Here is a 22,396-nt window from a genome sequence, read left to right as displayed (position 1 = left end):
CCACATAGATGATTCAACAAACTCCACTTTGCAGCCGCATGCCCCTTTGATCTGTCTTTCGCTCTCCCTCTCCCTTCCCCCACCCCCTTCTGTTTTATTTTGTACTTATTTGATATGTTTTTTAGACTAGCAAATCTGGACACCATATGGTAGGTGAGAAAAATAAAAAAAATGGCAAAAACAGAAATAATAGGTACTGTGGACGCCATTTGGTTGGTGAGAAAATGAGAAAAAAAATGAGGGTGATAAAGCAAATTTGCTTTTAGACTAGCTTAATAAAGCAAATCTACTTCCGATCCAAGAAGTATTTGGAAAATATGACAGTTTTTTCACTCTTTTGAACCAAGCAATAAGGCTTGTAAATTTGAATAGGTTTTGTTTATATATATATAAACCTTGATCAAGGCAGGGCATGACAATGGCAACTCTTCTCCTGTAAAATTTGTTGCGCGAGAAGGAGGGAAAAGAAGAAAATTGGAGGGGTAATGATACACTACTGACTCATTTATAACTTATAAATAATTTTAAATATAATAATAATTTTATATTATATTTTAACACGTCAAATCTTTAATAAAGTCAAAATAAAATTTAAAATAATATTATTTTTCTACATAGTTATATACAAATTATAAATAAAAAGTAATTTTATTATTTTTCAAATTTGAGAAGGAAGAGGAACTGGGAAGGGGTTCTTTTTCTGCATGCAGTGTAGATATTTGTTTCTTGGAACTCATATGTGGCAAGTTTTCATTTGTGGGTGTAAAAATAATATCCTCACCCTACCGGCCTAGAGTTTTTCTCTATCTTTAGATGTCGGACTATGCGATTCAATGCTCATTGTATGTGTTTTGACCCGGTTGGTCCACCCGATTATATCAAGGCACATTTAAAAAAAAAATCCCGAAAATATTCACAAAAAAAATAAAAAATAAAAAACTATTGCATAAATGGTTGGAAAGCCAATCCACGGCTAGCTAAGCGTTTGGCATCAAAGTGTGACCGACATCCTATAACTTGATCTAGACGCTCGTGGCGGACACTCACTAGGCGGTGCGGTGATGGTGGACTCAAAACTCTAGAACTAGCCATCCCAATTGTTGAAGTAATTAAAAGTTTTAAAAAATTAATTATAAAAATAATTTTATAAATTAATATAATTTATATGATATGTTAAATTATATAATTATTTTTTTTATAAAATAGATTTAATATATGATATAAAATTATGTCTTATAAATTTATTTGATAGAATATCAACTCTAAAATACAAAAATGGAATTATTTGTGATGGGGGCGATTTCCTCCGTATAATCAATCGGAAATTCTAATAAATCTTGTTTTGGCTAAAAAACTGCAAATCCAGCCGATCCAGACTCCAGAGGGTTCTCGTGCCCTTCCATTCATCTATCATCCTCTTCAAAGCTGCATTTATTGAAGACTCGTGATATTAACCATAGGTGTGCCCCCCTCTCTCTCTCTCTCTCTCTCTCTCTCTCTCTCATTTTCTCTATATCACTCCTTTTAATTCAATTATCAATTTCCTGGATTGTAATTTGCACTTCCAGTTCGAGAGCATCATTTCCTCAGTTTTTTGCTCATTGAATCTCTGTCTTTTCCCACTTTTAATTGTGCTTAAATTAATACATTCACATTTATCCACTTGATATCGAATTGGAATTTGATCATTTTTCTCCTTAAATTTTCCCGAACAGAGGTTGATCTTTCTGGGATTTTGCTGTTCTTTGACTATGAGCTGGCATGATAGTTCTTGTTCTTGATCTTGATATGCCTGTTTTTTGGTGGGGGTGATGACTGTGAGAGAACCAGGATTTTGGATATGGATTTGAGTCATTTGACGAGGGAATGTTCGGTTCTTGAATCGGGGGAAGAAAGTGAAGTAGCCCAACATAGAAATCCACATGATGATGGCCGCGAGATAAGGAATAATGGGACTTATCCTGATGATATTGGTAAGTTGGTTTCCACTGAAAACTCTGGTGCCAATACATCGACGGGGGAGAATACAAAAGAAGAGGATGTTGAAAGTGCAGAAGGGGGGACTTCACCTCCGCCGAATGCCACATCTCCTGGTGGCAGTTCACCTGGGGGGAGAAAGAGATATGGCTTGAAGAAATGGAGGAGAATTAAGAGAGAATCTGTTAGCTATGCGGGAGAGGACAAAGATCTTTCACTAGATGATTTAGCTGAAAACTTGTCTTGGCAAGTTAAGGAAGAAAAAAGTGAGAACCGTCAACCCTCAACATATCGGGATCCTTTGGTTGATTCTTTCTTTAGCCTCCAGTCTGTGCAAGAAGCACTGGAAAAAGGTTTGATTTACCCCTATCAGGACAACTCTGATACCCAGTGTTATGAAGCTTTATATTCCTTGCTAATGCTGTGTCCCATGAGTTACTGTTTGGTTTATCCTAATTTGATGATCCCAGCTGAAATAGTCTAGCATTGGTTGTATCAGAAGTTTCTTTTCTGCTCATTTCCGGTGGTCATAAATAGTAGGAATTATGTCGAATATTAACTCCAACTGAATTCAAAGTTTACCCGATTTGACACCGATTTTCGTGTCATTCTCCAGTGAGTTTCCTCGCTCATTAACCCATTCAATTGCGAAGAAAAAAATGTAGTTGAAAAAGGAACATGAGGAATCTTAAACCGCGCGTTATATTCACCTCATTTTGAGCAATTTGCTGCATAATTCTCTACCTTCTAACCACACTATCTGTATTTTCTGTAACCATTCCATCTGTGTTTTCAGTTTCTTCGTTCCTAAAAAAAAGCTCCAAGTTTGTTCTCTAAACATTCAAACAATTTGAAGTAAAAATAATTTAACTGAAGTTGTTAAAATATTTTAGTTCAGCTTTCTGCATAATTTTCTATCAAATGCTCTGAAGCAATTCTACCTTGGAGAAAATCTAGGAGGTCAAGCTTGCTGCATACACTCTGATTCTGTCCTTTGGTGATCTGTCACTGTAAGCTGAAAATCATAAAAACCCGAGTTTGATTAATTCGTGGACTGTCAAATACACAAGGATCAGATGGGGGGCTTGGTGACGTCTTGTTGGGGGTCATCATGGTGGTGGAGGGGTGAGAGGACAGTCCTTGGCATCATCGTCGGGCTCACCACCTTGTACAACTTCTTTCACAATGTAATACTGCTGCTATTCTCCGATTTGTTCATTGGTGAAATGGAAAAGGGATGTGAGTTGCTGATACCCTTGTCATAAGTTCAGTGAATTAGCTATCACTGAAGGCCTGATGCCATCTTGTGGATGACATGACACAGCAGGGTGGAGTGTTGCGCTTGGAGAGATGAGCCATGGGAGAATATGAAAATGGGAGTGTTAATTTGCAAGTTAGGGTGTAATTTCAATTTGGTGGTGTATTGGTTTACACCAAGATGTGATGGAAGTTATGCTCGTGTTAGCAATGCGTAATTAGGAATGGTCAGATTGTCTTGTCATAAGTTTGGTGAATTAGCTTTCACTGAAGGCGTGATGCCATCTTGAGAGAGGAGTTATGGATTTTTCTTTCTGGAGAAAGACAGTTTGTGTTTTAATCCATCTTGCGGATTTGTTAAATGAGTTTTTAGGTGGAGTCCAGCTATTGGGGTGTTGCTTATCCCCCAGGGAATTTTGGGAAGGGGAGTGGAGCCTCAAGAAGCACTACGGAGAGGAAGATCCTGGGTCTCTTACTCTGTTCATTCTCTTTAGGGTTCAACATTTTCTCTTTTCTGTTAAGCCTAAATATTTTGCCCCTCATTCTCTATGATATTCGTTTAACTGTAGTCAGAGTTATTTAAGTATATTGAGGCCATGACCTGGGAATAAGCATACAAAAACTAACATTTCCCATTATTGGCTTGAAACAACTACATGCTTTATGCTTAAGTCCTTTTGGACTTTTATCTGTGGAATGGTCCCGAATGAAAATTTAGGCTATGACGGGTTTTTATTAACATTTTAAGCTAATAAACTCTCTGTGGTACCGTTGCAGAAGTTCATAAGCTAAAGGATATCGGAAAGGAACCCACATCACAGCATGACAGTTCAACTACTGGTCGATGTATGCCAGCAGATTTCACTACTACTGATTCAGAGACCTACATGCCAAGCTCACCTGACCGGCTGGGATCTGTAAAGATTAGACAAACTGCTTTGACTTCCTTGGAATCCCAAGTGTTAAGCTTGATGAAGGATTTGAGATTTTTGGAGAGCAAATTGGAGGAGACGGGGGCCATGCTTGAGGCAAAGGACTTGAGGATTGTTGAACTTGAGGCCACAATAAGCAGGAGCAAGTCACCAAAGGAAGAATCAAGCACATCCATAGGAATACAGGATGAAAAATGTAGAGAGACAGAGATTGGGCTTGATAGTGTCTTCAAGCAAAAGATTGAAGCTGAGGTTGAGCACCTGGCAATAATAAGGACAGTACAGAAAATGAAGGTTGCTGCAGCTGAACAATTCTCAAAGGAACAAAGTTTTGTGGCTGGGAAGCAAGCGCAGGTTCAGAACAAACTTGGAGAGGCACAAAGCAAGGCGATGATGCTTGAGAAACAAGCAGAGGTGGAGACGTACTGTGGAGATAGAGTAGGGGCTAAAGAGGTTTTGAAGTTGCAGAGGGCGTGTAAACTGACATCGTGTTTTTTAATACAGTTGATATTTCTTGTTATTGTGTTTTGGTATTTTGTCTTGCAGTCATCGCCTCCACCTGGGGGTGTGGTGGTGGTGGTACCGACCTAAGCATGAGAGCAGCGGGTTTTTTTTTTTTTTTTGTGTAATATCAAAGTATCTAGGTATGAAATATTTGAATTTTAAGTTTCATTGTTATCATGTGGAGTTTTTTCGTCTTCCTTGTTAATTACGTGTCGGTGAAAGTATTAATAATTGGTTTTATGTCCAATCGTGCAATATTTTGGACATCTACCTCATCTACATGCCAAGCATAACGAGTTAAGCAATGAGCAATCTCGTTACCTAGTCTATGAACATGCTGGGCATTACCAACTTTACACATCTTCCTTGAGCCTTGTGCTTCGTGCACCAAAACAAGTAAAATTGAGTAGGAATCTGCTTTTCTTCTTGGAGTGCTTTTATCATCATCAAGCAATCACTCTCTAGAATAATCCAAGCATATATCTTGTGATGTTGGACTTGCGATTATAACAAGGGCACTGCCACATACTTGGAGTTAAAAGTCTTTAAAAAAAAGATCAAGAAAATATTCACAAAAAATAAAAAATAAATAACTATTGCATAAATGGTTGGAAAGCCAATCAACGGCTAGCTAAGCTTCTGGCATCAAAATGTGGTCAACATCCTATTAGTTGATCTAAACGCTCGTCGCGGACACTCACAAGGCGGTGCGGTGGTGGCGGACTCAAAACTCTATATCGAGCCATCCCAATCGATGAAAGAAGATGGCAATCAACCAAGGGTCGGGTCCGGGTCGGCTATTAAAAGTTTTAAAAAATTAATTATAAAAATAATTTTATAAATTAATATAATTTATATAATATATTAAATTATAAAATTATTTTTCTATAAAATAGATTTAATATATTGTATAAAATTATGTCTTATAAATTTATTTTATAGAATATCAACTCTAAAATACAAAAATGGAATTATTTGGGATGGGGGTAATTTCCTCCGTATAATCGATTGGAAATTCTAATAAATCTTGTTTTGGCTACAACACTGCAAATCCAACCGATCCAGAGGGTTCTCGTGCCCTTCCATTCATCTATCATCCTCTTCAAAGCTTCATTTATTGAAGACTCGTGATATTGACGATAGGCGAGCCTCTCTCTCTCTCTCTCACTTTTTAATTCAATTATCAATTTCCTGGATTGTAATTTACGCTTCCAGTTCGAGAGCATCATTTCGTCAGCTTTTTTGCTCTTTGAATCTCTGTCTTTTCCCACTTTTAATTGTGCTTAAATTAATACATTCACACTTATCCACTTGATATCGAATTGGAATTTGATCATTTTCTCCTTAAATTTGCCCAAACATAGGTTGATCTTTATGGGATTTTGCTGTTCTTTGACTATGAGCCGGCATGATAGTTCTTGTTCTTGATTTTGATCTTGATATGGCTGTTTGTTGGTGGGGGTGATGACTGTGAGAGAACCAGGATTTTGGATATGGATTTGAGTCATTTGACGAGGGAATGTTCGGTTCTTGAATCGGGGGAAGACAATGAAGTAGCCCAACATAGAATTCCACATGATGATGGCCTCGAGATAAAGAATAATGGGACTTATCCTAATGATATTGGTAAGTTGGTTTCCACTGAAAACTCTGGTGCCAATACATCGATGGGGGAGGATACAAAAGAAGAGGTTATTCAAAGTGCAGAAGGGGGGACTTCACCTCCGCCGAATGCCACATCTCCTGGTGGGAGTTCACCTGGGGGTAGAAAGAGATATGGCTTGAAGAAATGGAGGAGAATTAAGAGAGAATCTGTTAGCTATGCAAGTGCACGTGTACATACTAGTAAAATTTTGAAGCGGGGTTTGTCCGGTTCTGGGAATCCAACTAAAGCTCAGTATTTGCCCCTTGAGATCAAGCAAAATAGTGAGGGTTCAGTAGGATCTGCAAATTTATTGACAGCTATAAGATTTGCTGATGGTTTTATGAAGCAGTCTAGTTTGGATTCTAGTCTTGCAGTGTCTGCTTTTGCTGTGGGTAGAGATTCTGAGAACAGTTTAGATCGGACTAGCAAGTCTTTAACAGCAACTGGTCCAAAGGGAAGGCATGATCTGGGTTGTGTGCAAGAGAAGAACAGGACAAAGAAGGTTGGTGGGAAGATTTTGGGTAATTCAGCTCAAAAGGTTCATCAGGGAAAGCAATGGACTGAAGGCAGTAAGAAGCCTAGAGGAGAAAGGGTCAAACTCGAGATGGAAGACTCTCTTTCCAGCATGGAATCTGACTCAAGAAGCTCCAATTTTGTCTTCATGCAGGGTGCTTTTAATGCAACTAGTAATGGAAAGCAAACTGGAAGGTCAGTGGATTATGATGGTGAGAATAGTGATGAGGCTCACACAAGTGAGGAGCAGTTCAGCGAGGAAGTTCATACTGGTTACAACAAAGAGAATGTGGGAGAGGTCAAAGATCTTTCACTAGATGATTTAGCTGACAACTTGTCTTGGCAAGTTAAGGAAGAAAAAAGTGAGAACCATCAACCCTCAACAGATCGGGATCCTTTGGTTGATTCTCTCTTTAGCCTCCAGTCTGTGCAAGAAGCACTGGAAAAAGGTTTGATTTACCCCTATCAGGAAAACTCCGATACCCGTTGTTATGATGCTTTATATTCCTTGCTAATGCTGTGTCCCATGAGTTACTGTTGGGTTTCTCCTAATTTGATGATCCCAGCTGAAATAGTCTAGCATTGGTTGTATCAGAAGTTTCTTTTCTACTCATTTCCGGTGGTTATCAATAGAAGGAATTAGGAGGATGATACAGTACAAGTCATTTTTATCATCTCGTAACAAAAAATGCCAATGTATTTACGATACAGGATCATGCTTGCACCTCTTACTGGATCTTCAAAGGGTTTATCCTCTCTGGCTAGCCTAATCTGTCAGAATAACAGTCCAAGGTGGTTGTGGGGCCGCTGCGCGGGGGGGGGGGGATCCATTCATGGTAAAGCTCATAGGTTTGGGAATTTTTAATTCAAGATATGCCCAAAATCTTTGTGTGGCATGAGACAAGGAATTGAGTTGTTTGTGGCTTAAATCTGAGAGAGGATCAGAGTAGATCAACAGTATTGATCAGTTGGGCGGGAGGCTAGAGTTTCTTTGGACCCTATATATACTAGGCAGATCACATTAAGGTGTTTGGCGTTGAAAGTTTACTTGGGAGAGAGGGGGAGGGGGGGTAGACACTATGGCTAAACTATGATGAGTAAAATATTATCATGCGCCTACAAGTTTCTATTTGAGTTCCATTATATAATTTTATTTAGTCCCTCCTGGAAATTGTTTTGATTTTTGAATGACATGAGTGTTTGTTGTAGTAGTTGGGGGAGAAAGGCATAAGCTAGGTACACTGGAAGTATACATGTGAATACACCACTTTAAGAGCTAGAAATTGTTACAAGGAAATCATGGAAGCTGAGACCATTGAACTCTAAAACAAAGGCCCACAAAAACAAAGTCTTTCATAAAAAACTCCTAAATTCTTCTACAGATCTTTCCTGATCCTCAAAATATCTATCATTTTTTTCACTCCAGATACACCATAAGATACAAATGGGGGCCATTTTCCACAATGCTGCAATCTGTGTTGTCCCTGAGATCCCTCTCCAACTCACCAATAACTCAACTACCCTTCCCGTCATTGTCCATGCTAGCCCCATTCTACTAAAAAAATGATTCCAAGTATCCTTGGCAAAATCACAATGTAGGAGTAAATGGTCCACTGTTTCCCCACTCTTTTTACACATACAGCACCAATCCATCATTCTAAGACCACGCCTTCTTAAATTATCAATGGTTAGGATCTCCCCAAGGGCTACTGTCCAGACAAAGAATGCCGCCTTAGGAGGTGCTTTACTCCTCCATATGCTCTTCCACGAAAAGTTGGGCTGTAATAGTCTCATAAAAAGAACCTACCGAGAATTTCCCTTTTCGAGATGGTCGCCAAACCAACTTTATCTTCAGTTAAAACATTAGGGGAGATGTTATGGAGTAGGTTAAAAAACTCCACCAGCATACTAACTTCCCAGTCATGAGCCTCCTTAGTAAGATTTATGTTCCAAGCTTGGGCATCATATATAGTACACCACAAATCAGCCACACTCGCGTCTTTTTCCCCTGTAATGCGGAAAATAGCAAGGTAAGCCACCTTAAGAGCCGTATCACCCACCCACACATCATGCCAAAAACTAGTTCTCTGACCATTCGCCGTACACAGCCTGGTGTTACTAGAAAATACCCCCCAACCTTTTCTTATATGCTTCCATAACCCCACACCGTATGCCCCCCTCTCCTCATTAGAGCACCAACCCCCCCCCCCCCCCTTGCACTCCCATATTTCGCATCAATCACTCCTTTCCATAAGGCTTCCCTCTTGTAATTATAACGCCACAACCATTTCTCTAGTAAGGCCTTATTAAAAACCCTCACATTGTGAACCGCCAAACCACCCGCATGCAAAGGTGTACACACCTTATCCCACCCAACTAAGTGAAATTTAAACTCATCCCCTAGACCACTCCACAAAAAGTCACGTTGTAATTTTTCATTCTTAGAGGCAATGCTAGTTGGAAGGGGAAATAAAGACAAGAAAGAAGTGGGAAGGTTAGATAAAGTGCTCTTAATAAGTGTGAGCCTCCTTCCCTTAGATAAATATAACATTTTCCACCCGGCCAACCTACACTCTAATTTTTCTACCACCTCCGCCCAAATTGTCTTAGCTTTAAAAGATGCCTTCAAAGGGAAGTCAAGATACTTCATTGGCAACGAAGAAACCCTACACCCCAAAATGTTGGCCAACCCCCGAATGTTACTTACATCCCCCACCGCCACCATTTCTGTCTTCGCGAAATTCATCTTTAAGCCGGAAGCCACTTCGAAACATCGTAAAATGGCCTTCAAAGATTGAATATGCCTTACATTATCATCACAAAACAGCAGCGTATCGTCTACAAATAATAGATGATAAATAATAATGGGACCATGAAGATTCCCCATTGAGAATCTTGAAAAGAATCCACCTGCTATAGTAGCCGAAACCATCCTACTTAGAACCTTCATCACAATCACAAATAGTAGAGGGGATAATGGATCACCTTGTTGTAACCCCCGCGAGCTATTAAAGAAACCCACAGGTTCACCATTTACCAAGACTGAAAACCAAGCCGTAGATATACAATGTCTCATCCATCCCCTCCATTTTTCTTCGAAACCACAACGACCCAGTAAATAGAGCAAAAAGTTCTAATTAACATGATCATAAGCCTTCTCCATATCCAGTTTACATAAAATACCCGGAACCCTCGACTTAACCATGATGTCCAAACATTCATTGGCTACAAGAACCGAATCCAATATTTGCCTACCTCGTACAAAGACATTTTGGGACTTCGAAATAATTTTATCCAAGACCGAGCTCATCCTGTTGGCCAAGACTTTTGCGAGTATCTTGTACACACTGCCCACAAGACTAATAGGCCGGAAATCTTGTGCCTTTCTTGCACCAGACTTTTTGGGGATAAGTGCAATGAAGGTAGCATTCTGACTCTTCTCAAATTTACCAAAAGTAAAGAACTCCTTGAAAACCAGCGTAAAATCCTCTCTTATCACCTCCCAACAAGTATGAAAAAATGCCATAGTAAAACTATCTGGCCACGGAGCTTTATCTTTGTTCATTTTCCTGATGACTTGGTGTACCTCTACTTCTTCAAATGGTCTCTCCAACCAAGCCATACTATTTTGATCAATGGCCTCAAAAGCTAACCCATCAACTGTAGGCCTCCATGCATACGGTTCTTTCAACAAATGTTCAAAATGTCCAGCTACATAATCTTTAAATTTTGCTTGATCTGAAATTGAATCACCATTGATGTTCATGGACTCGATTGTATTTAACCTCCTATGAGAACTTGCCACATGGTGAAAAAACTTTGTAGATTTATCTCCCTCCCTAAGCCACAAGGCCCTTGACTTTTGCTTCCATGAGATCTCCTCCATTGAGATCAATCTTTCTAACTCTGAAACTACTTGCCCTTTGTGACCTTCCTCATCTTCCACACCCTCCAAAATTTGTAGTTCTTGAAATAAAGACTTCTGTATTGCTACATTACCAAATACCTGTTATTTCCATGTCTTCAAATCTTTCTTTAAGGCTTTCAACTTTCCCGCCAATACCTTGCTCGGAATGCCCTATATTTGGTAAGAACTCCACTATTGCCTGACAAACTCTGCAAACCCCTCAGATTTTAACCACATATTCTCAAACTTAAAGGGCCTTTTGCCCCCCAGGATTCCCACACAATCTAAAATAATAGGAAAATGGTCCGAGCACAACCGAGAGTGTCTTTTTTGGCATGAATTCGGAAACTGTATCTCCCATGTAGAAGATATGAGGAATCTGTCTAGTCTTGACCAGGCGTGATTGTTAGACCAAGTAAAGTCACCTCCCATGAGAGGTATGTCCATGAGTCCCAACTCTGAAATGAAATCTAAGAATTCCCCCATGGCATGGTTTTGCTAACCCTCTCCCGATCTTTCACTTGGAAATCTTGTTACGTTAAATCCCCCCTATACACCATGGAATCTCCCACCATGAACATAAACCAGCAAGTTCATCCCAAAGTAACTGCCGTTCACACTCCAAATTAGGATCGTATACCCCAGCAAAAGCCCACTCAAAGTCATCTTCAGAATTTTTAAACGAGCATCCCACAAAATATTCTCCCACAAACTCATCAATATTCTTCACCACCCTTTTGTCCCACATAACCAATATTCCTCCCGACACCCCATCCGAAGGTAAATATGCCCAACCTACATATTGGCAGCCCCAGATACTCTGAATAATTCTTCTTGTGATAAGTTTCAATTTAGTTTCCTGCAAACATATGATGTCCACCTTCCATTGCCTAAGCAACGATCTTATTCGAAGGCGTTTATTAATATCATTCAGCCCCCTTACGTTCTAGGTCAGGATTTTACGTAACATTAATCAACTATTCCAGCCATTCCTTTGTGACATCCCCGACTCGCGCTCCCCTCTTTTCCATCATACATTAGAGACTAAGTTAGCATCTTTAAATCCCTATTTCTCTGTCCCTGCTCCTCCATGTTGATGTCCTGTCTCTATGGCGATAATGAGTGCCTTGAACTGTTCTTTGTACCCTTTACAGGATATTCCTATTGAATCTTGGGGCTCCTCCACTTTTTTTAGAATCCAATCCAGTGGGATACAAGGAGGAATACTCCTTAAAGGAGTGGGATCATCTCCTGGACACCCCTCTCCTCCTTCTGTTACTCTGGGAGACTCACATAAGAACAGAGCTCCTTCTCATTCGAACTCCCCCTTCTCCTTCCCCTTCTCCTGCGCACAAGCTTCATCTTAAGCACCCACTTGTGACTCCACGTTCTCCTCCTCCTCCTCAAACTCAACCAACGGCACAATCTAACCCATCTCCCCCTCCTCAAACTTTGCCAACAATGTTTCAGAGGCCATTTCTTCATCGCATTGGGACAGAGCTACTGTCGTTGCAAGACCCAAAGCCTCCTTGTCAAATACTACAATAGCCACCTCTGGAGGAGCGTCGCCGGCAACCACCGTCACTATCTGTGGAGGTTGCAACCCCGTAGGGCCAACGCCGACAGTGTTGAGGCGTATATCTTCCTTTTCCCTCCCTACGGTAACTGATTTTTGCACTAGCACCACCAACAACACATTTACCTTCGACATTGGAGCCTCCTTGGTCGTCGTCATCGCTGTCTATGAAGGTTGCAACCCCGTCGGGCCAACGCCGACAGTGTTGAGGCCTATTTCTTCATTTTCCTTCCCAACGGTGGCTGATTTTTGCACTAACACCACTGGCGGCAGATCTACCTCCGATGTCGGAGCCTCCTTGGTTGTTGCCACCGTTAGCGGCACATGTATCTCCATTGGGGCCTGGCCAAACCCCGATGGGCCAGCCTTTGTCTGGCTATGCTGCTTCCAGACAGGGCTTTTTAGGTAAGCCTAAAATCCCCTTGGGCCCGTGGCCCGAGGCCTTCACTTTAGGCCCAACCAGTTTTTTGCTTAGGCCTGAATCGTGTTGATACCCCCCTGGCCCAGCTGCATGCTAAAGCCTACTGTCTGAAGCCCAGTCTGCCCCCCTTGAGGTTTTCCTTTAGGGCCCGATTCACGGCCCAAGCCCACTTTCATAATTCCTTTTCCCTTAACGCAGCGTTTAAGGCATTCGATTTCTTCCAATAATGCCCCCACCCTTTCCTCCATAATAACCAACACTTTAAGCATGGTTTCCTTATTTGCACCCAACAACTCTCTGCCATCTCCATCCCCCTTCTAAACATCCTCCAAATGGTCTCTGGCACCCCTGCATGCTTCGTAGCTCGAGTCTAAACCCTCTGAGCTTGGGTCACCTCACTGTAGGTCTGTGAGCTGTCTACCATCAGATGTGAAGGGAAAGCCCGAGATGTGCCGCCATCTCCGCCACCCAACAGCACTCTATTCCTCTCGCTCGAAAAAGGGGAAGAAGGAGTGAGCTCCTTCAGAGTATCCATGAAGTTTCTCCATCCCTCTCTCTTCCTTCCGGCACCATTAATAGAGCTCTCCTCGTTGCCAAGCACCAATATGGAGAAGAAGCTCCCTTTGGGGTTACAGCCCCTCTGCACTACTAGCACCTGTTGTCCTTTTCTACGGGTGCTGAGGAACTCCAGTGAACCCTATGAAGCAACGCATTCCTTCACCGTATAACCCAACCACCCCAAAGCTTCATGATCCACAGAGATGTAGTTCAACACACGGCGGCTGCTCTTCGTGATTCTCCACCACCACCCGTCTTCCTTCTTAAACGTAAATACCTTCTGGTCTATGTGAACCTCTCTGTGCATCCCCATCACCCTTGCACCAACTCGGCAAACCAAAATTAAAAACGAAAAAGACGGAAATGGGAAGAAATTCCCGACGATAACAAAAACGGAAACTGAGAAGTTCCCGACGAGGAGCGTCGAGGAACACGAGGAAACTCACACCCGGCGAGAAACGCCGGTGATGAGATTTCAAATGAGCATGGGGGAGAAGATGGTTGACAGAACTAGGTATAATGCATTTGTTACAGGGCTTCTCAAGATATGCCTCTGGCGAGGGATTGGAGTTTTATTGCAATGGTGGGAATGATCTGTAAAAGATTTATAGTAAGTGTGAAATTCAGGTGGTTTGGTTTGGTTTTTTTTTTTTTAATTTCTGGTACTCTGGATGTTATTTGGTGTATTTTGGCCAAGTGATAATTAGACATCAACGCTGGGAACTGAGTGGATTGTCAGATTTGGGTTGACACCTTTATGAGGGGAGAAACTGAGTCAGAAAGCAGGAAATACTGTCCTTGAGCATGATTTTTTTTCTGTGGTTTGTGAAAAGTTATAGATTGTTGTATCAATATTGTATTTAGACCATTCTATTCTAGGTTTCTTAATTCTGGCTCTTGTTCCAAAATTACTGCACTGTAGTTCTCCAATAATAGATCATCATTGCATGGAAGTTTTGTGCTTAATAAAAAGGGAGATAGATACATGAAGAGGAAGAGGGTTGGAGGGTAATTGTTCTTCTAGAAATCTAGGTAAAGGAAGAAAAGAGGAAGGGTAGGATTAATAAGAAGCAAATGTAGTTATTTAAAGGATAGATATGTTAATAAACTCTTGACTTCAATCCAGTCTGGTGTAAAGAAGATCTTTACACCCATCAATGGAAAGTTGCCATGGATCTCTGAAAAAGACTGGCAGCACCCAATAATTCTCAATGTCATCCTATTGTTAGTTTTCCAACATTTTGCAGAAGTAAACCAAACCCAAAAGCTCAACTTCCTCTCTCTGTTTCTCTCTCTGCCCATCCTTCTTATCTGTGTTAGCCATTCAGAAGCTCTCTCACTTTTTATGGCATCACTCAAGTCAGTTTCTTCTGTTTCGTTGTCAAATATTAACTCCAACTGAATACAAAGTTGACCCGATTTGACACCAATTTGTCATTCTCCAGTGAGTTTCCTCGCTCATTAATCCATTCAATTGCAAAGAAAAAATGTAGTTAAAAATAGGAAAATGAGGAATCTTGAACTGCGCATCATATTGACCTCATTTTGAGCAATTTGCTGCATAATTCTCTACCTTCTAACTAGCACAATGGTTCGAATTGTCCTCTCTTTTGAGAAAGTCTTTCATTATATAGGCAAGACTGCCAATTATACATGGAAACTTAAATCTGTACATGCTAATAACTAATTACACAGAGTGATCTTAGGGAGCTATATATGGTAAGTTAGCTAATTTACATAAAGTGATTTTAGGTAACTATACATGGTAAGCTAAATCTCCTCTCCTATTTATGAGATTATATACAGCCTAGATTAATGGCTATTAACAAGGCAGATTAATGGCCATTAACAAGGCATAATTTATGGCCTTCTTTTGACATCCCCCCTCGGGGTTATCCATAAGCATCAATTTGTTTGTAAGAAAACTATGTTGTTGCCGTGTGAGAGCCTTGGTGAAAATATCTACCACTTGAAGATTGCTAGACACATGAGGAAGAAAGATAGTCTGAGCTTCAAACGCCTCACGGATAAAGTGACAATCAACCTCAATATGTTTAGTGTGTTCATGGAAGATGGGATTGGCTGAAATGTGAATGGCACTAGTATTATCCGCATGAGGAGAAGTAGGACCACCTGGAGAGAAGCCAAGTGCAAGCTTGGGACATGGCCCTATATTTGGACTCAGTAGAGGACATAGAAACATGGTCCTGTTTCTTGCTTTTCTAAGAAATAAGAGCCGGACCAAGAAACATACACCAACCCGTAGTCGAACGTCGAGTGTCATTACACCCGGCATAATCAACATCACTATATGCTACAAGATCAAGTGAAGTACCTGTAAGATAGGAAGTCCCCGCAAAGCTGTGCCATGGACATAGCGAATCATTCGTCAAACTGCTGCCATATGAAGGTGCCAAGGAGAAGCCATGAACCGACTAACCTGTTGAACTGCATAGGAAATATCAGGTCTAGTAATTGTAAGATAGACCAAGCTGCCAACCAGCATTCAATAGGCTACAGGGTCTGATAACAAGTCACCCTCTTCTTTGCGCAGCTTGAGATTAAGTTCCATGGGAGTATCAAGAAGGTTAGAGTCCTGGAGACCAGCAGCAGCCACCAAATCCTGGGCATACTTGTGCTGTGACAGAAAAATACCATGTGAACTAGCAGTAATTTCTAGACCAAGAAAATATGTAAGAGATCCCAGATCTTTCATGTGAAAAGAGTCTTGTAAATACTGCTTTAATTGGGAGATTAGAACTGAATCAGTACCCATGATGATTATGTCGTCAACATACACTAAGAGAATGACACACCAATCTCAGTTTTGTGAAGAAACAAAGATGCATCATACTTGTTTTTGAGAAAAGCAAACTTGAGTAGGGTAGAAGTAAATTTCTCATACCATGCACGGGGAGCCTGTTTGAGACCATACAAGGAGCAACGCAACTTGCACACTGCCGAATTAGGGGTGGAAAGTAAACCTGCAGGAAGATGCATATAAACATCTTCCTTGAGATCCCTGTGAAGAAAGATGCTCTTCACATCCATTTGGTGCAAACCCCAAATTTGAGAAGCGGATATAGCCAAAATTGTGCGGATGGTGGTCATTTTGGCCATTGGAGCAAAAGTTTCCTCGTAAGTTACTCCATATTCTTGCGTAATACCATCTCAACGAGTGGTATAAAAGTAGGGCAACAAGCTAGAATATGGGACCTACGTTCTTTTGCTTACTGGAATTCTCTCCAAGGAACCAAAAACTTAGGCATTGGAGGTGACCCTTCAACCCCAAGCCCCTCATCTTCTTTGTGTTGCAGGTAATTGAGACTAGTACCCAGTGTGCCAAACACATCGTCAACAAATAGGAAATGTATTTTTTTGGAATTGAACTTGTTTCTTGAGGATACAAATATTATTAGAACTTTTTAGGGGTATAAATGTTTTTGACAATTTTTCAGAGGCATAACAATAATTAGAGTTCATGAAATGAAGTTTGGTTACAAATAATAAAAAATTTATTTGTAGTCATTTTTGCATACTTTTTTGCGCACTTCACTGATGTGATTAGTTGTGTATTAAAAAAAAAATTGATCAAGCTAATCATATCAATGAAGTGTACAGAGAATAAGTAAAAGTTTCCAAGAGCTACTAAGCAGACTTTGTACCTGTCCAAACTACCATCAGACTTAACTTTAATAGAATAGACCCATTTACATCCAAGTGGAGTCACACCTGCAGGACAATCCACCACTTCCAAAGTCTTATTAGCCTCAAGAGCACATGGTTCCTCCTACATGGCTTGCTGCCAGTATTTCTCTTTGACTACCTTTGAGTAACCAGTAGGAATAGCAATGGAAGATAGAGTGGCAAACAATGCAGAAGTAGTAGTACCTGCCATAAGTGATGGGAATCCATAACGGTCAGGAGGACCGGATACTCAAGAGGAGCGGCGCAAAGGAGTAGATGGCAAGACAAGAGCGGAAGGGGGTAGCACTGGAGGTCTCCGTTGGTATACCATGCCTGGCTAGAACCTTTCAATCTAAGTACTGGGAGCACTAAAAGTGTCATCAAAAGAAGACAAGAAAGCAACAGAAGACTCTGGAGGAAGACATAGGAAATAACCATTGATTTTCAAAGAAGAGCGCATTCCTTGAAACAAGTTTGGATCATAGCATAAATAACCCTTTTGTGTGACACTATATCTCAAGAAGGCACAACGGATGGATTGGGTAGAAAGCTTGTTTTTGTCCGGTGGGGGAAAATGCATAAAGAATACACACCCAAAAATTTGAAGATTTGTATAGGTAGGATTGTGATGATAAAGCCTCAAATATGGAGACTCAAAATCCAAAACTTGGGAAGGAAGTCTATTTATAAGAAAGGTTGTTGTGGTAAGTGCTTCTACCCAAAACGTAGGAGGAACCAAAGACTCAATGAGCATTGTCCGGACAACATCTAAAATATGACGATTCTTTCGTTCAGTTACTCGATTTTGTTGTGAAGTATATGGACAAGAGCGTTGAGAGATAATACCTTTAGATTGCAAGAAAGATTGGAACTCATGGGACATATATTCCCCACCCGAGTTGGACAGAAGAATTTTAACAGCAGCCGAAAATTGAGTGTCAACAAGAGCTAAGAACAGTTTGAACATATGAAAAACTTTTGATTTGTGCCGCAAGAAATACACCCGCGTATATCTGCTGTAGTCATCAATAAATGTCACAAAATATTTGTTTTGGGCATGAGAAATAATAGGACTAATACCCCAGACATCAGGATGAATGATCTCAAAACTGTGGGTGTCTCTACTTCCTTCAGAAGGAAAGGGTAAAGTCTTACTTTTGCCAAGTTTACAAGTTGAATCAGGAAACACAGTGGAAGAAGAATGCTCTTTATTATTCAATAGACCAGATTTCAACAAATCAGATAGAATCCTAGAATTAGGATGACAAAGTAAAGATAGTACAGAGAAAGAAGGTAAGCTTCATGGAACATGCAGTTGTAGAGAAAAGAGACGTCCATGCTTAGGCCCCTTGGCTATCAACTGCCCTGACACTTAATCCTACACAACACCACCACCATGAGTAAAATGTACATCATAATTTTGGTCCACAAGCTGGCCAACAGAAACTAAATTCACAAAGAGATTAGGTGATACAAGAACATCCTTAAAGGAAGAAGATACATCACCAACTTCCACAATGGGTAGAGCACTGCCATTGGCTGTTTGAATATGTGAAGAGCCACAATATTCTCTGACGTTACTTAAACCATGGAGAGAACTAGTCATATGATTAGAAGCACCAGAGTCTAAGATCCAAGAGGGAGATAAAGAACCAGTACCTTGAAGACTCAATGCTGAAAATGTACTCACAATCATTTCTTGCATCGTTTCTCAAGTTAGAAAAGGTGCTGGAGGCTGTAAAGCAACAGCAGAAGTTGCAGCAGTAGCAGCAGGCATAGCTGGCTGTAAGTCACCAGTAACAACAGCATGATAGACCTTGTTGGAGCGTGAAGGACGAATAGTACAATCCATAATAATGTGCCATAGTTGCTTGCAATAATTACAAAATTTCTGAGGACAGTTAGGGGCAATATGGCCATATTTCTTGCAACCATAGCACTGTGATGCTCATGTCACGACCCTTCCCCTTCATGAGCAGCATAGGCAACTGAGACAGTATCAGAAGCAACATGAGACTACTCCATAATATTTTGAGTATTGAGGTGTTGTTCCTCACACAAGAGTTCTCCAAAACGCCTCCAAAGTCGGAACAGGATCTCTATTTACTAGAGAGGCACGAATAGATTCAAAATCAGGCCTCAATTTCATTAGAAACTGGTCTCTTTGGCTGGTTTTGTGTACATGTTGTACTGCCTCCAATCCTACTGCAGAGACGTTGGCTGTAACAAGGCCGGAATAATCATTCCACGAAGTCAGAAAACCAGAGTAATAGTCTTGAACTGATAGTGATAGATCCCCCTGAGTATAGTTAGCAATGGCCAACTCAAGCTGGAAGTGCCTAGCAATGTTGTCTTGGTTATAGACTTGCTTGGAATAATTCACATAGCCTTTGCAGACCTATGAGGACGCAGAGAAAGAATCAGATGTGTCTCCATAGAACCAAGAATCCAAGACATGATTTGATTAGCTTTGGCATCCCAAGCTGCCTTGTCGACCACAGACCATTCTGCAGTACCCTTTGCTGCTGCCATCTACATGTCCCCACAGTGCTTTACCCTTGAGAAAGGTCTACAATTGAAACTCCCAAGCAGCATAATTTTTGCCAGTGAATCTGACACAAACATTATCCGACTTCTCCATAAGTATTGAGGCTATGATTGAGAAACTATGACTGAGATTTCTTAGAGAATAGCTCTGATACCATAACAGAATGGTTCGAATTGTCCTCTCTTTTGAGAAGGTCTTTCATTATATAGGCAAGACTGCCAGTTATACAAGGAAACTTAAATCAGTACATGCTAATTGATCTCAGGGAGCTATATATGGTAAGCTAGCTAATTTACATAGAGTGATTTTAGGAAGCTATACAAGGTAAGCTAAATCTCCTCTCCTATTTATGAGAGTATATACTGCCTAGATTAATAGCTATTAACAAGGCATAATTTATGGCCTTGTATTGACACTAACCACACCATCTGTATTTTCTGTAACCATTCCATCTGTGTTTTCAGTTTCTTCGTTGCTAAAAAAGCTCCAAGTTTGTTCTCTAAACATTCAAACAATTGGAAGTAAAAATAATTTAACTGAAGTTGTTAAAATATTTTAGTTCAATTTTCTGCATAATTTTCAATCAAATGCTCTGAAGCAATTCTACCTTGGAGAAAATCTAGGAGGTCAAGCTTGCTGCATACACTCTGATTCTGTCCTTTGGTGATCTGTCACTGTAAGCTGAAAATCATAAAAACCCGAGTTTGATTTATTTGTGGACTGTCAAATACACGAGGATCAGATGGGGGGATTGGTGACGTCTTGTTGGGGGTCATCATGGTGGTGGAGGGGTGAGAGGACAGTCCTTGGCGTCATCATCGGGCTCACCACCTTGTACAATTCTTTCACAATGTAATACTGCTGCTATTCTCCAATTTGTTCATTGGTGAAATGGAAAGGGGATGTGAGTTTCCGATACCCTCGTCACAAGTTCAGTGAATTAGCTTTCACTGAAGACCTGATGCCATCTTGTGGATGACATGAAACAGCAGGGTGGAGTGTTGCACTTGGAGAGATAGAACCACGGGAGAAAATGAAAATGGGGGTCTTCATTTGCAAGTTAGGGTGTAATTTCAATTTGGGGGCTATTGGGGTGTTGCTTATCCCCCAGGGAATTTTGGGAAGGGGAGTGGAGCCTCAAGAAGCACTACGGAGAGGAAGATCCTGGGTCTCTTACTCTGTTCATTCTCTTTAGGGTTCAACATTTTCTCTTTACTGTTAAGCCTAAATATTTTGCCCCTCATTCTCTATGATATTCGTTTAACTGTAGTCATAGTTATTTAAGTATATTGAGGCCATGACCTGGGAATAAGCATACAAAAGTTAACATGTCCCATTGGCTTGAAACAACTACATGCTTTATGCTGAAGTTCTTTTGGACTTTTATCTGTGGAATGGTTCCTAATGAAAATTTAGGCTATGACAGGTTTTTATTAACATTTTAAGCTAATAAACTTTCTGTGGTACTGTGGCAGAAGTTCATAAGCTAAAGGATATCGGAAAGGAACCTACATCACCACATGACAGATCAACTACTGGTCGATGTATGCCAGCAGATTTCACTACTACTGATTCAGAGACCTACATGCCAAGCTCACCTGAACGGCTGGGATCTGTAAAGAATAGACAAACTGCTTTGACTTCCTTGGAATCCCAAGTATTAAGCTTGATGAAGGATTTGAGATTTTTGGAGAGCAAATTGGAGGAGACGGGGGCCATGCTTGAGGCAAAGGACTTGAGGATTGTTGAACTTGAGGCCACAATAAGCAGGAGCAAGTCACCAAGGGAAGAATCAAGCACCTCCATAGGGATACAGGATGAAAAATGTAGAGAGACAGAGATTGAGCTTGAGAGTCTCTTCAAGCAAAAGATTGAAGCTGAGGTTGAGCACCTGGCAATAATAAGGACAGTACAGAAAATGAAGGATGCTGCAGCTGAACAAGTCTCAAAGGAACAAAGTTTTGTGGCTGGGAAGCAAGCACAGGTTCAGAACAAACTTGGAGAGGCACAAAGCAAGGCCATGATGCTGGAGAAACAGCCAGAGGTGGAGACGTACTGTGGGGATAGAGTTGGGGCTAAAGAGGTTTTAAAGTTGCAGAGGGCGTGTAAACTGACATCGTGTTTTTTAATACAGTTGATATTTCTTGTTATGGTGGTTTGGTATTTTGTCTTGCAGTCATCGCCTCCACCTGGGGGGGTGGTGGTGGTGGTGGTACCGACCTAAGCATGAGAGCAGCGGATTTTTTATTTTTTTATTTTTGTGTGTAATAATATCAAAGTATATAGGCATGAAATATTTGAATGTTAAGTTTCATTGTTATCATGTGGAACGTTTTTTCGTCTTCCTTGTTAATTAGGTATCGGTGAAGTATTAATAATTGGTTTTATGTCCAATCGTGCAATATTTTGGACATTACATAGGCGTAACTGCCCCCACATAGCTACATCATCTACTGCCAATCATAATGAGCTAAGCAATGAGCAACCTCGTTACTTAGTCTGTGAACATGTTGGACATTACAAGCTTTACACATCTTCATTAAGCCTTGTGTTTCCTGCACCAAAACATGTAAAATTGAGTAGGAATCTAAACATGTAAAATTGAGTAGGAATCTGATGTTCTCCTTGGAGTGCCTTTATCATCGTTAAGCAATCACTCTCTAGGAAAATATTCACAAAAAATAAAAAATAAAAAACTATTGCATAAAAGGTTGGAAAGCCAATCACTTGGCGGTGCGGTGATGGTGGACTCAAAATTCCCATCCTGAAGTAAGATGATAATCAACCAAGGGTCGGGTCCGGGTCGGCTATTAAAAGTTTAGAAAAATTAATTATAAAAAATAATTTATAAATTAATATAATTTATATGAT

General features: G+C 40.6%; 2 protein-coding genes across 3 annotated transcripts; both read left to right on the top strand.

Annotated features, from left to right (window-relative positions):
- The first annotated feature begins 1,268 nt into the window (after positions 1-1,268).
- On the top strand, positions 1,269-4,917 carry LOC122288815 (WPP domain-interacting protein 2-like). Of its 2 annotated transcripts, XM_043095600.1 has the most exons (3): positions 1,269-1,460; positions 1,716-2,330; positions 4,012-4,917. In XM_043095600.1, exons 2-3 carry the CDS (start codon positions 1,841-1,843, stop codon positions 4,755-4,757), a joined length of 1,236 nt encoding a protein of 411 aa, XP_042951534.1. In that variant the 5' UTR covers positions 1,269-1,460; positions 1,716-1,840; the 3' UTR covers positions 4,758-4,917. The 2 variants fall into 2 exon arrangements, with proteins under 2 accessions (XP_042951534.1, XP_042951535.1); XM_043095601.1 differs by lacking the exon at positions 1,269-1,460 and having other exon boundaries at positions 1,467-2,330.
- Positions 4,918-6,035: 1,118 nt separating this feature from the next.
- Positions 6,036-21,848, top strand: LOC122288814 (WPP domain-interacting protein 2-like). Its single transcript, XM_043095599.1, has 2 exons — positions 6,036-7,277; positions 21,001-21,848. Exons 1-2 carry the CDS (start codon positions 6,164-6,166, stop codon positions 21,747-21,749), a joined length of 1,863 nt encoding a protein of 620 aa, XP_042951533.1. The 5' UTR covers positions 6,036-6,163; the 3' UTR covers positions 21,750-21,848.
- Positions 21,849-22,396: the final 548 nt, after the last annotated feature.

The sequence above is a fragment of the Carya illinoinensis genome, chromosome 12 (genome assembly GCF_018687715.1).
Source record: "Carya illinoinensis cultivar Pawnee chromosome 12, C.illinoinensisPawnee_v1, whole genome shotgun sequence".
NCBI classification, from domain to species: domain Eukaryota; kingdom Viridiplantae; phylum Streptophyta; class Magnoliopsida; order Fagales; family Juglandaceae; genus Carya; species Carya illinoinensis.
The sequence above is the reverse complement of the archived record's forward strand: the minus strand, read 5'-3'. Positions and strand labels throughout refer to the sequence as shown.

What these genes read in the sequence shown, in the direction of transcription:
- LOC122288814 (XM_043095599.1), top strand. Translation starts at nt 6,164, where the DNA reads ATGGATTTGAGTCATTTGACGAGGGAATGTTCGGTTCTTGAATCGGGG. An exon ending in GCAAGAAGCACTGGAAAAAG is followed by an intron (nt 7,278 to 21,000) that starts GTTTGATTTACC and finishes GTACTGTGGCAG; the next exon opens with AAGTTCATAAGCTAAAGGAT.
- LOC122288815 (XM_043095600.1), top strand. Translation starts at nt 1,841, where the DNA reads ATGGATTTGAGTCATTTGACGAGGGAATGTTCGGTTCTTGAATCGGGG. An exon ending in GCAAGAAGCACTGGAAAAAG is followed by an intron (nt 2,331 to 4,011) that starts GTTTGATTTACC and finishes GTACCGTTGCAG; the next exon opens with AAGTTCATAAGCTAAAGGAT.